This window comes from Daucus carota, chromosome 4 (assembly GCF_001625215.2).
Source record: "Daucus carota subsp. sativus chromosome 4, DH1 v3.0, whole genome shotgun sequence".
Lineage (NCBI taxonomy): Eukaryota > Viridiplantae > Streptophyta > Magnoliopsida > Apiales > Apiaceae > Daucus > Daucus carota.
In genome coordinates, this window is record NC_030384.2 from 19,494,221 (window position 1) to 19,508,295 (window position 14,075).

Consider the following 14,075-nt stretch of genomic DNA (forward strand, 5'->3'; position numbering starts at 1 on the left):
AATATTTTCCTTTTTATGATATCAAATTTTAGGAGATGTATTTAATTAGAATTTTAAAAGATTTTTTTATTCACGAAATTCGAGGAAATTCAACTGAGATTATTTAAAATCCATTTACCCAGTGCGCACCCGAAGGGTAGCGGCTGCGGATTCCTACGTTTAAAAAAAACCATTAAAATCTTGGTTATTCAATTGTGATTTCAAATTATGCTAGAAAATGTGGTGATATTAATTCAGGATTTTAAATCATGCTTAAAATTTTGATGATATTCTTAAAATTCATTAAAATCAAGATGGTATTCAAAAGCTCATGATTTTTTTTTGGATTTTATAAAATGATGGATTTCGTATGTATTTTAAGTTTTTTGAGGTTTTGAAGTATTGTGCATAAATTCTAAATAACCCATATCAACAATTCTGTGATATTTTATCAAAAATTCGTTCAAAATCAAAATCAGATGCAATTTATCAAATTTATAAATTAAAAAAAAATATTAAAAATCTCAATTGAATACACCACTTGACATTTTATTGGAATATTCTTACCGATTAAATATTTTTCTAAATATATTATTAGAATAAATTGTTTTCAACAACACATCAACTATTTTTTTGTTGACTTGAAATTAGACAAACTCGGTGGTGTATCACTCGGACACACGAAGTAGTGGATATATAGGTATAGGTGGACACATGAACTTAAAATTATAATTTATAAACGTGATTTAGTATAATAGAGTTGTAATTTGAAATATTTGTTTAAATAATTTTAATTTATTAATGATTTGTAGGTTATTAAATAATTTCCGAATTGATACAGATTCTACCAATCCACAGGCCCAATTCCCAATCGCCAAGAAAATCTTCAAAAGCCCCTAAATCCCTCACCATTCGCCGGAGCTCCGGCGACTCGATTGCCGGTAATCTAAACTCGATTGCCGGTACGAAGATAAGTAGAAAAGGGGTCTCTCTCAAATTCTCCAATGGCGGCGCTTCCGTTGATGAAACTTATAAGACTTAAAGGAGTGCCAATACTGCAGCAACTTCACCTAGAGGAGCGTTTGCTTCGTACTTCTCCACATAATTGGTGTATTATCAATGATGGAACTAATTTACCTCACATTGTTATGGGCATTTCTGGGTATTTCTCTTTTTTCACTGTATTTTTTTTTTTGATGGGTGTACTTTTTCTTTATATTCACTTTTGTAGTTATCTTTCTTGGGATTTTGCTAGTCAAGATTATGAATGCACCACATTGCATAGTTAATCAGCTCGAGTTCAATAATTAAAATGCAAATTAACTTCTTAATTGTCCACTGCTTGAAAAGTTGAAGCTTTACAATTGGAGCAATAAGGTGAGGACCAAACATAATATGACTACTGGTTGCTAATATTGTTCGTTGTGCATTACATTGTCTGGCTTGAATTGGAACGAATATGGTGATACTTTATGTTTACATGTTGATATTAGTAGTATATTTATTCATTTGGGTAACTATTGTAGTGAATCAAGGATACAGTGCATTATTAATTTTTGAGTTTTCAAAAATATGTTAGGCTATTAAGCTAACGAGTTAGTTCTGAAATTATTACCATGTGTGAGAAAATTTTGTGCTTAGTATAGATGCTTTCGTTAATTTTATCATTATTCGTGAACTGAATGACAGTGCTGCTACAACTGGCTTTGTAGGACCCTGGGGACATCACCTGGCTAGATTTGACGTAGGGTTGTCTTTTCTTGATCGTCATCTCATGCGTGCTTCACCTATATTTTCCAAGATGCTAATATTCCTTAAATGATTGTTCTTGCTTAGGAAACCTGCCGAACTTCTTGAAATCAATTCTGTTTTGAGAGATAAAGTTCCCGTGATTAGAAGATTTAGCGGAGGAGGTACTGTTATTGTTGATACTGGTACGATATTTGTCACATTCATATGCAACAAGGATGATGTTTCTGAAGTTCAACCATATCCTCGACCTATCATGTCTTGGAGTAGCTTATTGTACAGCAGAGTATTTCAAGGAGTTGGTGATTTTGTCCTCCGCGAGAATGGTATGTACATTTTACTCTATACTGCTCACTATCGAAAATGAATTCAATATCTCAACCATCTCCCCCCCCCCCAAAAAAAAAAGAAGAAAGCCCCATCCTTTTTACTATACACCAAATAAGTGATTAAAAGGTTCTCGTGAGTTTGGTTTGCCTCAACTCACAAACTATGTATTAGGTGATATATAAAATTGCTTCAAGCTGTCAGCAATGTTTGAAGTTGTAACTGATCTATTTCAGTTCACTGGCTTATGACACCTTTAGTTTTCTTATCATGCATTGAAATTCTGTTGGTGCTTAAGTTACTCAATATTCTTTTTGCATGATGTAGATTACGCTTTTGGCAACCGCAAGTTTGGTGGAAATGCTCAATCTATCACCAAAAATCGTTGGATTCATCATACATCGTTTTTGTGGGACTATGAAATCAATAACATGGCTTATCTCAAGCTTCCGAAACGAGCTCCTGAATATAGACTAGTATGTCCCCTATCTTTTAGCTTCTACTATATAAGAGACTACAATTGGATTTATTTAAGGGCTGAGCTAATAAAACTGTATCCCCAATAAATCAACGACCTGGCCCAAACACTGATTTTTTGTTAGATATTAAACTGGCCATAACACCTTGCAATCTTTTGACCAATTTTTTTTTTTAGTCACTTGCAAAGAGTGTTGCAACATGGTATTGGTCGAAATTGATACTCTGAAAAAGCATTCGTATCTTTAGACACAAGAGATATGGCGGCAGAATCAATGATTCTTGGGTGTTGACAAGTCGAAAGAAATGGCTAATTCCTTTGCAAACATCCTCACCTGTGATATTCCAAGAATCTAGAAAAAATTCAGAAATAAGTCCATCTGGCCCCGGACATTTAGACTTGGGGAAATCTTTGCAATATTCTACAGCTATATCCTCATGACCAAATTGGAGGACCCCAGCATTATCTTCAATTGCTAAAATTTTATTCAATTTCCGATGACTACGCCAACAATTGATGATATGAATTGTTAACATCTACTTGTTTCACCCAGTTTGCTCGAAATTTTCCCTCTTCCAAGAGGGCAGAAGAATATAAAAAAGACAAGCGGCCCTTCCTTAGCCCATCAGAAGTAGTAGAAGGGGGTAAAGTAGATTGGTAAGACAATAAGTTGGTTCTGGCCACGTGAACATTACTGTGTAAATTTCCAGTAGAATTATTAAGAGTTGCCATGGTTTCCTTGACCCTTTTAGTTTAGAACTTAACTAAGCTTGAACCACGGATCACCAATTATAATTTTATATTTCCATGCCATTTAACTTCCTCCAGGAAACCAGGTCTATCGATAAGGTAATTGAAGAACTAAAATGGTTTGAGCTGCTTCTTTCAATAGATTGCTAAAGTAATTGCCGCCGGACAGTGATTAGGATATTAGATAGCCTTCTTGGGAGGATATTTGCGAACGAGTGAGGAAAAGAACCAGACCAATCACCATTAAGTAACACTTGGGGACCATGAATGGCTTGTGCAGGGTTGATAATTCAGAAAGATATGAAATACATGGATTCCATCCTTCCTATGCATTATAGTTAAAGACCACTGCAACTTTCTTGAGAGGCTACAGGAAATATTCTCAGCTAGATTACTATGAACTTTAGTTTCATGAAGGGCTAGAAGAGAAAACTTGTTATCACTAATAAAGTCCTTAATGTAAGAAACTTTGCTTTTTAGTCCCCTTAGGCCCTTACATTATAGGCACAAAATTTATCATACATTATTGAGAGGGTGGCAGGGATCCTGCCGGAGTTTGAGCCTTCTTATGACAATTCTGAGCACATTTTGAACTTCTGAGGGCATTTGATTGATTGTGCCTGTCAAACGTTCCTACTCTATATTGGTAACGTTATTAGCATATACTATAATAATCAATTCATCCCAACTGTCTTCTGTTGAGAATCCACGTAAACCTGTAGTCGGCAATCTGAGGGAATATTATGGTCAGGACCTGTTAAATTGTAAGGGCATAAGCTGATCACTTGTATTTGTGCAGGCTTGTTTTTTTTTTTTTTTTTTTTTTGCATTTGTGCAGGGTTCTTCTTACGGGGATTCTATTTATAGTTCTGCAGTGAACATTAAGCGTTATCAATAGATTCGCACTGAAAGTTTTGCAATTACATAAAACATTGCTTTGAAATTTTTCTGTAACTGGGTGCACTTCAATGTATGTTCAGGCTAGGAATCACTTGGATTTCATATGTTGCATGAAAGAATATATGCCAAGGACAAATTTCATCACAAGAACTGTTGATGCACTCCAAGGTGAGTTTTCTGTTGAAACCACAGACTTGGAAGCAGTTGAGTCTCCTTCAAATACAAAGTTTATTCATTCCTCAAAGATACTGACAGAGCGGGAACTGGAGGAAGCTGCTCTGGGATGACACGTTACTCTTTCTTAGTTACCTCCAAATACATCTTTGTTTCACAATAGAAGGTATTAAATTTATTCTGATTTGAATGCTTGGAAACTCATATCCACTTTGATCTAGACTATAATGTTAAAGAGGATACATACATATATACAGGCAGAAGTGTGCTTATGTAGCATAGATGTATGCTCATAGTTATATGTGTATATATACTGTCTCAATTCTTATTATTCAGGTGCAGAATAATTTTTACGTTGTCATTTCATTATATTCTTATGGATTCTATACATGTGTTAGTTTCATATATTTAGCGCTTTTCAGTTTGAAATAACAAGGGCTGAAGAGCTGGGAATGTCATATGTGTACTGGGTATATGTTCTTTTACCATCTATTAATCCAGTATGATTTTGCAATTTCGTTTATGCTGCGTGTTTTAGGAGATTGAAGTCATGGATCATATGAAATTTGTGTTAATAATCTATGTTCATATAGTTGAATATATGTTGTAATGACTTGCTAAACATGTGATGATGGAAGTTGACTTGAATCTAGTAGGAGCGTTGAAGATTATGAATGTTATCCATCTTCTTATATCTATTTGTCAGTATAGAAACAAGATTTAATTAACCAATTAATATACTCCAGGAAAATATAAATATTCTCAACAACTCTATTGATTAAAATCGTAGGTGTTTTTAGGTCTGCATCTTATGAAATAATACTCTTGGACATCGATGGTAAAAGTTTTGCTAGAATATAGAATACATTTTGTGATGTTTGAGGTGGTTCAATGCTGTGAGGTATATGGTGTAACTATGGATCAGGCACAAGATTAAGCAGCTTATATTAGTTGTTATTTTCCTGCACAAAGTTGTAAAGTTAACAGTTACATGCCTTGATATGTGCTGCTTTATGTTATTGCATTTGTATACTAAATGTTGAGCAGAAAAGGAAGAAGATTACATAACTTGTGCATAATAATATAGGTTTCATTGTGTTTTGTTTGTTGATGGAGCTTGTCAAGAGCAAGTCCAATTTTGTGCTATATCTTGTTCTATAGCTATATTATAGAACAAAATGTAAAAATCATCACTCGGATGGTGTTCTATATCTTCAGCTAAGATAGAACAAGATATAGCACCAACCATTGGAGCCATGTTGTTAGTTTAGCATCAAAAATCACTTTTTGGTTCTAAATTACAGCAATAACTCCGTACATTTTAGCACAACCATTGGACTTGCTTGTAGAAAAATATTGCAATCTTACTTCTGTACATTGAAACTGAAGGTACACAATAAAGCAAATTTTCAGTGAAAATCATGTGTTCATGGTTTACAATACAAAGTAACATGATTTTCTTTCTTAAATCGACTCTTCTCTTGAAATTTTAGCCTATGTTGAGCCGCTGAAAGTTTGAACAATTGTGTTGTGCCATGGGTCAGCTAGGTGCTGCTGAAGGTTCTCGAATGGTCCTTTTCCGGTCACATTGTGTTGAACCACAAACCCTAAGAATGCCAACATTGCCAGTCTTCCTGTAAAATTTGTAACACATGAATTAGTTCCTAGTTTATGAATGCAAATTAGATTTGCTAGATGTTAAACTATGGTTTAGGAGAAAGGAGGCTTGGTGACTTACCATTGGCAAGCTCTTTCTCTTTAGCCTCTTCAGTAGCCGCGAAATTCAGAGGGTTGAAGATGCCGCCTGGGTAACCAACTTCACCTGGTGGCAAACTGTAGCTCTTGAAGATGGGATCCTGATTTACACTTCCAGGGTCGATGATGATGCGAAGTACTCGGATTTTCCAGCATCATACCACTCCGGAGCATTGATCAGACCAATCTTGGTGAAAACCTCAGGTAGCAGCATTCCAGCAACACCTAACATAGCCCATCGTCCGTTAACAAGCTCTGCCTGACGAACCATTTCAAGTTCTCAGGGTCCTCAGCTAGCGCCAAAGGATCAAATCCATTGTCACCGGAAGACTGAATGAAGAAACAAAGGTAAATTACTATCCTTAAGCACACTAAACTTACCTTGTACACAGAAGTAAACATGTTTCCATATAAGTACCTGCCATCTAGATAACCAGGGGAAGCTAGGCCAGGTAGCCACTGGCCTTTCTTGGCTTCAACTTTGAATGAGCCTGAAGCCACCGGCTTGAACGAGACCTCACGGTTTAATCTCCCCGATGATCCGGTGAGGAACCTCGTCTTCGAGGCACACGGCCTGATACCGGCTACCGAAGCTTGGGTGGTGACTGCAGCCATTATTGTTTTCTCAGATTAAGAATGTAGTATTCTCAATTCTGCTGGTGATTTCAGTGTAATGCCCTTGTAGCCATTTTGTACTTCATTTTAAAACCATATTCGTGGCTTTGGTTCAATGAAAAAAATCAGGCAGTTGGATCTGTGGAAACCAGTGGCTGTGATTTGATGTTATGATTTTGGATATGCTTATCAGCCTATGGTGCTGCAAGGTCCTTATCCACCTTATCTTGCTGTTGTTGCTTATTAATCTTCGTATATTTTGCGTTCTTCTTACTGGTTATGAGCAAGTTGTGGGATCCACCGGTGGTGACACGTAGATGATTCTGCGATATGGTGGATTCGATTTTCTAACAGGCCAGCTAAACATCCTTCCTGTACAAATGATTGGTTCACGTGAGAACTCGAATCTGATGAGACTTGGGTTAGGTTTGATGGGCCTTTAGCCTCCAAGATCATCAGGTATTGTTTGCTCCTTTACTTTCAAACTGATTTGTATCTTAAGTCGGATGAAGCTGCATTGTTATTGGTTTTGGAATGCTTTGCAGGATGTTCGATCTGTGCACGGGTTTCTGGCCATACAGTGTTGTTTCAGATTTCTGCTGGTATCGCTGATCGACATCGGTTCACTGAGTCCAGGTCAAGATCCTTTTCCATCCGGTGATTCTGATGTCTATTTATATCATAGTTTGAATTCTTCATTCTATATCTTTATTAATGCATGGGTTGTTAATCTATAATTGATAGTTTTCATTTGTATTTAGCATTCCTACTGTTTGATATAAGTTCAGAGAGAATTTTTCATTATTTTTTCATGTTCAACTTCATCATTTTGATTCTTTGAATACAATTCAGCTGTATATATTATATATATTATTGACCAATTATATTTTTTTGATTGAATGAATAAATGATTTGTAGGTATGGATGGAGTAAGTTATGCACATATAAGATATACAAGCATAATCACTGTCGCATATTATGCAGCCTTCCTAAAAAGAGACTTTGTGGGAAGAATTGAGCCTACATTAAAATTTCTCAGTTCTTCACCTGGACAGATGAGTATATGCAGAGAGAACGAAAATGTCGTAGGCAGACGGGAAAAAGGTATTTGATTCATTCCTCAATTATTTCAATTTCTTATATTTGTAAATTATAGATGCATTTGTTCCTCTTCATATTGGTTTCATATTGTGTTGAGCACAAATTTTTGAAGTAAATTTTGTTTAACGTTAACATCCTTATATTGTTTTATTTTAATATTATGCTTTAAATTGGCTTCATATATTGATGTATCATTGTTTAATTATTAGGTTAATGGTTGCTTGATTGATATTCTTTCATGAAGTACTGCTGTTGATTTGGTCAAGAAACTGAGGGATGAGTTTCAAAATTATGATATGGCAAGTGAAGATCTTTTTGATGAGGTATTTCTATGATTCTCTCTATTATCAATCAAGCTATTATTATGATTTTATAATAATCTTAATCGGGATAGCAAATAAGTTGTTGCTTATTTCATGATCTTGATCATGGGATATGTTTTTTTTTTGTCAAGTTGCTGAGACGGAGCCTGTATATTTGCAAATCGTTCTCGATGTAGTTCAGGCCTTCAAAAAATATTTGATATTTGATTTATGTCCTTCACGAAAGAGTCTTGACTTCCTCCTCACAACTTGGGCCAAAGCCAACGGTTTACAAAGTTGTTACTCAATGTGGCAAGAATATGAGACAGTAGGCCTTCCATGTAATGTCCCAAGTCTTTTAAAGTAAAAGAAAGCAATCGTCTTATTGTTTTGTCATGTATGACATAGTACCATTATGATTGGATTTATGTTAGCAGCTCACCTTCAAGTAGAAATTAGATTAACTTTTTAGCATCATCTTACCAATTTTCCACATTTTTGTTGAGCTTATATGTTATGATTGCTTTTACAGGATGTACCAAGCTCTTTTGGCTTTGGGAGATCATAAATCTGCCAGAAAACTGTTGAGGAAGATACTGATATTTGATCCGCATGTCTGCTGTGTCATTGATTCATCACAGAGACAGCCTATGTACGCAGGGCAACCAACTCTAAGGTGCCTACAGCGAATACTAAAGAGAAAGAGGAGACTGTGACAAGACGACCAGGAAAAAATCTAAAAAAATGAAAAAGAATAACCCACTACAATCTTTTGTAGATCTCGGAATGAGGCAGCAAGAGACAATAAATTATGACAGTTGCAATTTCTATTCTCTTTGCTGATTTTGATAATCTTTATAGGATTAAAATACTTCAAACACAAACAAGACATGCTGAAACGAAGGTCAGGAAGCTTATATATGTACGGACCGATGTTACAAGAGCTGGCTATAATTGGAGTGAAGCATTTAAAAGAGATTACAAAGGTAGGTTTTCTTCTGCTTAACAATTAACAAGTTCTTTCTGTTCTTGGTTTCATGCAGCATGTATATTAAAACCTTTACCTTCACTATAGTCTGTCACATAAATATACCAGACAAGCATGCATGCAACTTCGTAACATGATATCACTGTTGAGTATACAACAACGAAAGCAAAACCCAAAAGCGAATAAACAAGAACAAGAAAATAAACGACAATCACACAAGACAAAGATTTTACGTGGTTCGGAAAATCCTACTCCACAAGCCACACTAATTTTATTGATCTCTCACAATTTGTTGTGTTGTGATTTTACAATTACATGGGAGTATTTATAAGAGAAGAAACTGGCCTAACCAAAATAGGAGTCTAACTTTGAAATATCTAACTCTAATAGGAGTCCAAATATTTCTAACCATATCCTATTCCGAATCTGACTCCACAAACCCAACAATCACATGCCGCAAGGCACACCCTCTTTGTATAGTGAAAGACAGGGCGACTTGATAGAGGTGTGAGCCTCGCCTACCGAGACACAAGCTAGGCGTCTCATTAAAGTGAATCCCATTTTGACCAGCTTATTATCTACATATTTTTTGTTGGAGTACATTATAAATTCAATTATTTTTATTGTAGTAGGAAATATATTCAAAATTTCGTCGAGAATTTATCCGATAGAAATTTATCTCTAAAATAGGACTATAAATTTTTTTACTTTAGTTTGAGTACTTTTGAGCAGGAAGTCATTATTATTGTTTGTTGAGTGCTTACCCTAAATAAATTAATTTATTTCTATTCTCATTTCTGATCTATTTTGGGAATACAATCTTTTTTTATACTGGTGTTAGATAAGTGAACTTAAGCTGCCTGCAAGAGAGAAATCCTGGTATATTCAGAGCCGTCTGTCCAGAGCCATCTACAAACTAAGAAGTAGAGCAGGACAAGGGAGCCTCGGTCCTTGACATAATGAAATTTGAGCATGTTCTACTGGATATTGGGCTGCTTGAGAAATCGGAAATGTTGAAAGGATGCAGGTGATCCTTCTCTACTTATTTCCTTTTTATTTTGGGAAAAAGTAGTAATGACCCCAGCATTGTTAGGTTGTAGTTACATGTAGTTGTTTGGTTTATTTGCTTTGGAAATTTGTGTTAGAAACATAATGATACCAACATTAGAATGCTTCCTGCACTTCTTCACAGAAAAAATATGATGACAAGTTTACCTCTTCTGCCAATTAACAGAACACGGGCATATCATACCACACATATATCCACTTGATGACATACAATGTGCATAATTTACTGCATTTTCTTCTATTCCATTTAGGTATGAATAGTAATTACAATATCAATATATTTTGATGACAAACAAAATGAATTGATATAGAAGTGAGGGAAGAAAGACTTACTTTGATCCAAAGTAGGTACTGGGATAGGCTTATTAGTTTTTATCTTTCGAAACAAACTCTGAGTCATGGCTTAAATCTTCTGTTAATTTCTGCAGCTCACCAGATATGTTTATCAGGGCACCATAACAATCCAGACACACTTTCAGGATCACGTGCACAAATGATCCTCACGGCAGAGTTCCAGAATAGAGCAGTCAAACTATCTGGCCTGAAAACAAACACTAGAGTCTGTAAGCACTGATCTTGATTCGAATTGTCTACTTTAATGGAATCAGATTGGTGTATTTTATAAAAATGCTATTGTCACCAGCAGAGGTATTGCTTTATTTTGTATTAGTTCGATTTTAGATGCGTCCAACATAGAAGATAAAGTTTGTAAGCAAATGACTAATCAGTCTTTATAGAGATTTATGTTTCAAACAAGAATAAAGCTTAGGTATTTGGAAATTTACGGGTTATTCTGTTCATGTTCTTCAATTGTATGCATGTTCTAGAAACTCTTAACTACATACTGGCTTCAATTCTGTGTGTAGATCCTAAGAACAGAATAAGGATCATCTTCCCACTGAATATTCTCTAATGATCTCATGCTATAAGGGATCCTCTGGTCATTGTTCTTGCACCTATCGGCTGTATAATTCCCTTCACAGCCTGTAGGCCAGCTGTCAGGACTAACATAATCAAATCCGGGTACACATTCACATTGAGGTTCATTATCAGAGAGAGTACGAAATCTGTTTAGGCTACATATGCCTTTAGGATCACATCTGTCTGCCAAAGATTGCCATACAATTAATGAGCCGTTTCCTTTCGTATCGAAACTCAGTGAATATTGGCGAAGGATACCATCAGGATCAATTTTCATGAGGTAAACTCTCTGCTTCTCAGAAACCCATCGGTTAGATATTTTACAATCTGCATCTTGCGTCTAAATATTCCTGTGGCATAATCAGATTTTGACCTGCTTGAAAACAATTCCTGACCATTTGAAAGATTCTGACCAGGTAAGATTGCCTCTGTTGGGTGATCAAAACTCTGCCATATTATCTTTTGATCAGAATTATAGAGCACAAAGTTGCCGGTGTCTAGCATGGAAACATAAGAAAAAGATTCATCAGGTGAAACAATATCCGTACTTGAGTCTGGGGATTGCTGTAGGAGGATGAGCCTTCCATTTGCAGTTAATCGCAAAGTTACATTATCAGAGGACAGGAGGATCGTCTCTGTTGAAGAATTAAATCTTTTACAATTCTCTCTAATCAGTATAGTGGCTTGATGGTCTATATATTAGGTAAGTTTCTTCATTTTTAAGTTAGTGTTCTTATTTCAGAATGATGTTTGTTTTGGCTTTTCTGGTATGCATATTCTAGCTAGCTCTACCATGTGCCCTGGGGTTTATACAAAACAATTACATGTGTCAAAGTAAGGTATGAAAATATCATAATTTCTCCATTTGTAGTACTATACATATTTAAGTATATGGAAATGAAATGTGACAGAGGCATTTTAACTCTTTAACCCACATGGTCCTGTTTTGGGGGCAATTGGATGATATGAACAGAAATTTAGCAACTATTAAGCTAAGCTACTGGATCAACAATTTGCATATAATATATGGTTGAACATTTTGTGGAATCATCAATATTAAGAAGCTCAACTGTCCACAAACAGATATGACAAAAGAATTGGCGAAAACAAAAGGGCTAAAATCTTGCTGCATAGTAATAGGAAAATGCATCCTTAACAACAATATCATTATATCAAGGTGCAGTATTATATATGAACCAAGATTACTTCACAGGTAAATAGCATTACAAACCTGTCTTTGAGCTACATATTTTTTTACCAAATTCCTCATCTTCTAACAAATCTTTTTTGAGATCTGCCTTCACATCTTCTCTCCACTTTTTCCAACTATGATGTAAATGGTTGCTATAGCAGCTCTCGGGGGAACAACTTCTTTATTTCCAAACATCCATTTTGACTCAATTTTTGGGTAAACCTTGACAATGTCAGCTCCTGGGCTATTAACGATAAAACGTTTCTCATCACCAAACCTTTTCATATTTTTGCTGATTCCAGAATTTAGATTCCTTTGCATCTCTCTCGAGTCTTCAAGTACTTTCTTTATACGCTCAACAAAATCAGTAGAATCTTGATCAAAAGGAAGTTCATTATCATCATTTTCCATGACACTTGGCAAAGTCATTTGTTCCCAGAGTTGCCTTTGAGTGGATTTCAGCTCATTCTGAATATCAAGTCTAGAGAGCTTAGTAAGAGAGCTTTTTGATACACTGCATGTAAGGACACAAAACGCCAGCACAAATACAGAGATTGTAGGAATCTTGACATGTTAAATTACTGACAAGGAACCTAGCTAATTGAATCCATCTTGAATATCAAAATTTCCAGAAAATTAATATATCGCTTTACTCAGTCCATGCATATGAAATCATTATACCCAGGTCTAGCAATTCCTTGCAAAATCATATTACCCGTCCATAAAAAAAATTACCATAATACAGTCAATTGAAACAAGTACTTTCTATCACTAGCGGTAGCGATCGCAAAGTACAATATAGTTCAGAATCACTTTAATAAATATCATAATGTCTCCATTTGTAGTACTGTACATATTTTATGCTAAGAGCTAGAAGCATGTTCATTCATTTATGTCTATGCCCCTTATAAGTCTCAGATTTTTGAGTGCTTTTCAGGTCGCTGATCAATTCTATGGCATGCTGTATAAGCACTGCAACAAAGTGCTGATCAATTTTATGCAATATGCAGGCTGTTGTGATGAAGCATTTTTGGATGTCCCAGATCCTAAGATACAGGATCATCAAAGTATAAAGCAACACTAATGTGTGAATAATGCTTGACTAATGTGTTATTGTTCTGGAGTTTATTGTGCATAGAATTTGTGCACCTTAGATCAACCAGATAAAAATGATGGAGTCACTTATGAACATTTGTAGTTCACGTGTTTTACTGCACTCTTTTTCTGCTGGTTTGTTGATCAAGAATTTGTGTGTTTCATTAATATTACTCTTTATTCAAGGATAGATATTTGGGTCCTGATCTATGTATTTTTTGTCATCCTATGCTTTCATCCTGACTACATCTTTTTCACTCACTTTTGCAGAGTGTGTAATATTGGAGATTTTATTTGATTTGATTATATTATTTTTGAGGTGAAATGAGCATTGTTCTTTTGTTTTTCCCGGTTCGTAGATCAGTATTTTGTATATTTACATCTTTTTTGACTCAACTTTATTTACTCTGTTTCATGTCTAAAATAATATGCAATCCATCAAAAAATTAATGTACAGATCATCAAATCATACATTATGATTTATGTTTAACTCATTTTTATTCTTCATGTTCAAGAGAAATACATATATAACTCTAAATGTTTTTTTTATTTAATATTATGCCTGAAATTATATTTATTCAAATAAACATAAAGTTTATTACAAAAATGAGACACAATTATTATTAACAAAAGACGAGTTTATTATATATTTCTTTATTCTTACAAATTTATAATACCTAT

At 35.0% G+C, this 14,075-nt stretch overlaps 2 protein-coding genes across 15 annotated transcripts; one reads left to right on the forward strand and one right to left on the reverse strand.

Annotated features, from left to right (window-relative positions):
* Positions 1-749: 749 nt before the first annotated feature.
* Positions 750-13,738, forward strand: LOC108218189 (uncharacterized). Of its 14 annotated transcripts, XM_064091355.1 has the most exons (15): positions 751-1,141; positions 1,816-2,054; positions 2,383-2,531; positions 4,264-6,460; positions 6,857-6,936; positions 7,045-7,186; positions 7,273-7,363; positions 7,646-7,831; positions 8,038-8,151; positions 8,663-9,116; positions 9,960-10,145; positions 10,615-10,749; positions 11,053-11,387; positions 11,524-11,810; positions 13,237-13,738. In XM_064091355.1, the coding sequence occupies exons 1-4, from the start codon at positions 984-986 to the stop codon at positions 4,468-4,470; spliced, it is 753 nt and encodes a 250-aa protein (XP_063947425.1). In that variant the 5' UTR covers positions 751-983; the 3' UTR covers positions 4,471-6,460; positions 6,857-6,936; positions 7,045-7,186; positions 7,273-7,363; positions 7,646-7,831; positions 8,038-8,151; positions 8,663-9,116; positions 9,960-10,145; positions 10,615-10,749; positions 11,053-11,387; positions 11,524-11,810; positions 13,237-13,738. The 14 variants fall into 14 exon arrangements, with proteins under 14 accessions (XP_063947419.1, XP_063947425.1, XP_063947417.1 ...); XM_064091349.1 differs by having other exon boundaries at positions 750-912; positions 949-1,141; positions 4,264-7,186; XM_064091347.1 differs by having other exon boundaries at positions 4,264-7,186; positions 8,663-8,806; positions 8,992-9,116.
* On the reverse strand, positions 5,852-6,727 carry LOC108216971 (chlorophyll a-b binding protein 4, chloroplastic). The gene is given in 4 exon segments (XM_064091344.1): positions 5,852-5,991; positions 6,096-6,233; positions 6,236-6,376; positions 6,379-6,727. Coding segments are annotated over 4 exon segments (768 nt in total).
* Positions 13,739-14,075: the final 337 nt, after the last annotated feature.

Excerpts from the sequence above, each read along its gene's own strand:
- LOC108218189 (XM_064091349.1), top strand. The coding sequence starts at position 984 with ATGGCGGCGCTTCCGTTGATGAAACTTATAAGACTTAAAGGAGTGCCA. Across the intron at positions 1,142-1,815 it reads ATTGTTATGGGCATTTCTGG|GAAACCTGCCGAACTTCTTG; the intron begins GTATTTCTCTTT and ends GTTCTTGCTTAG. Across the intron at positions 2,532-4,263 it reads GAGCTCCTGAATATAGACTA|GCTAGGAATCACTTGGATTT; the intron begins GTATGTCCCCTA and ends ATGTATGTTCAG.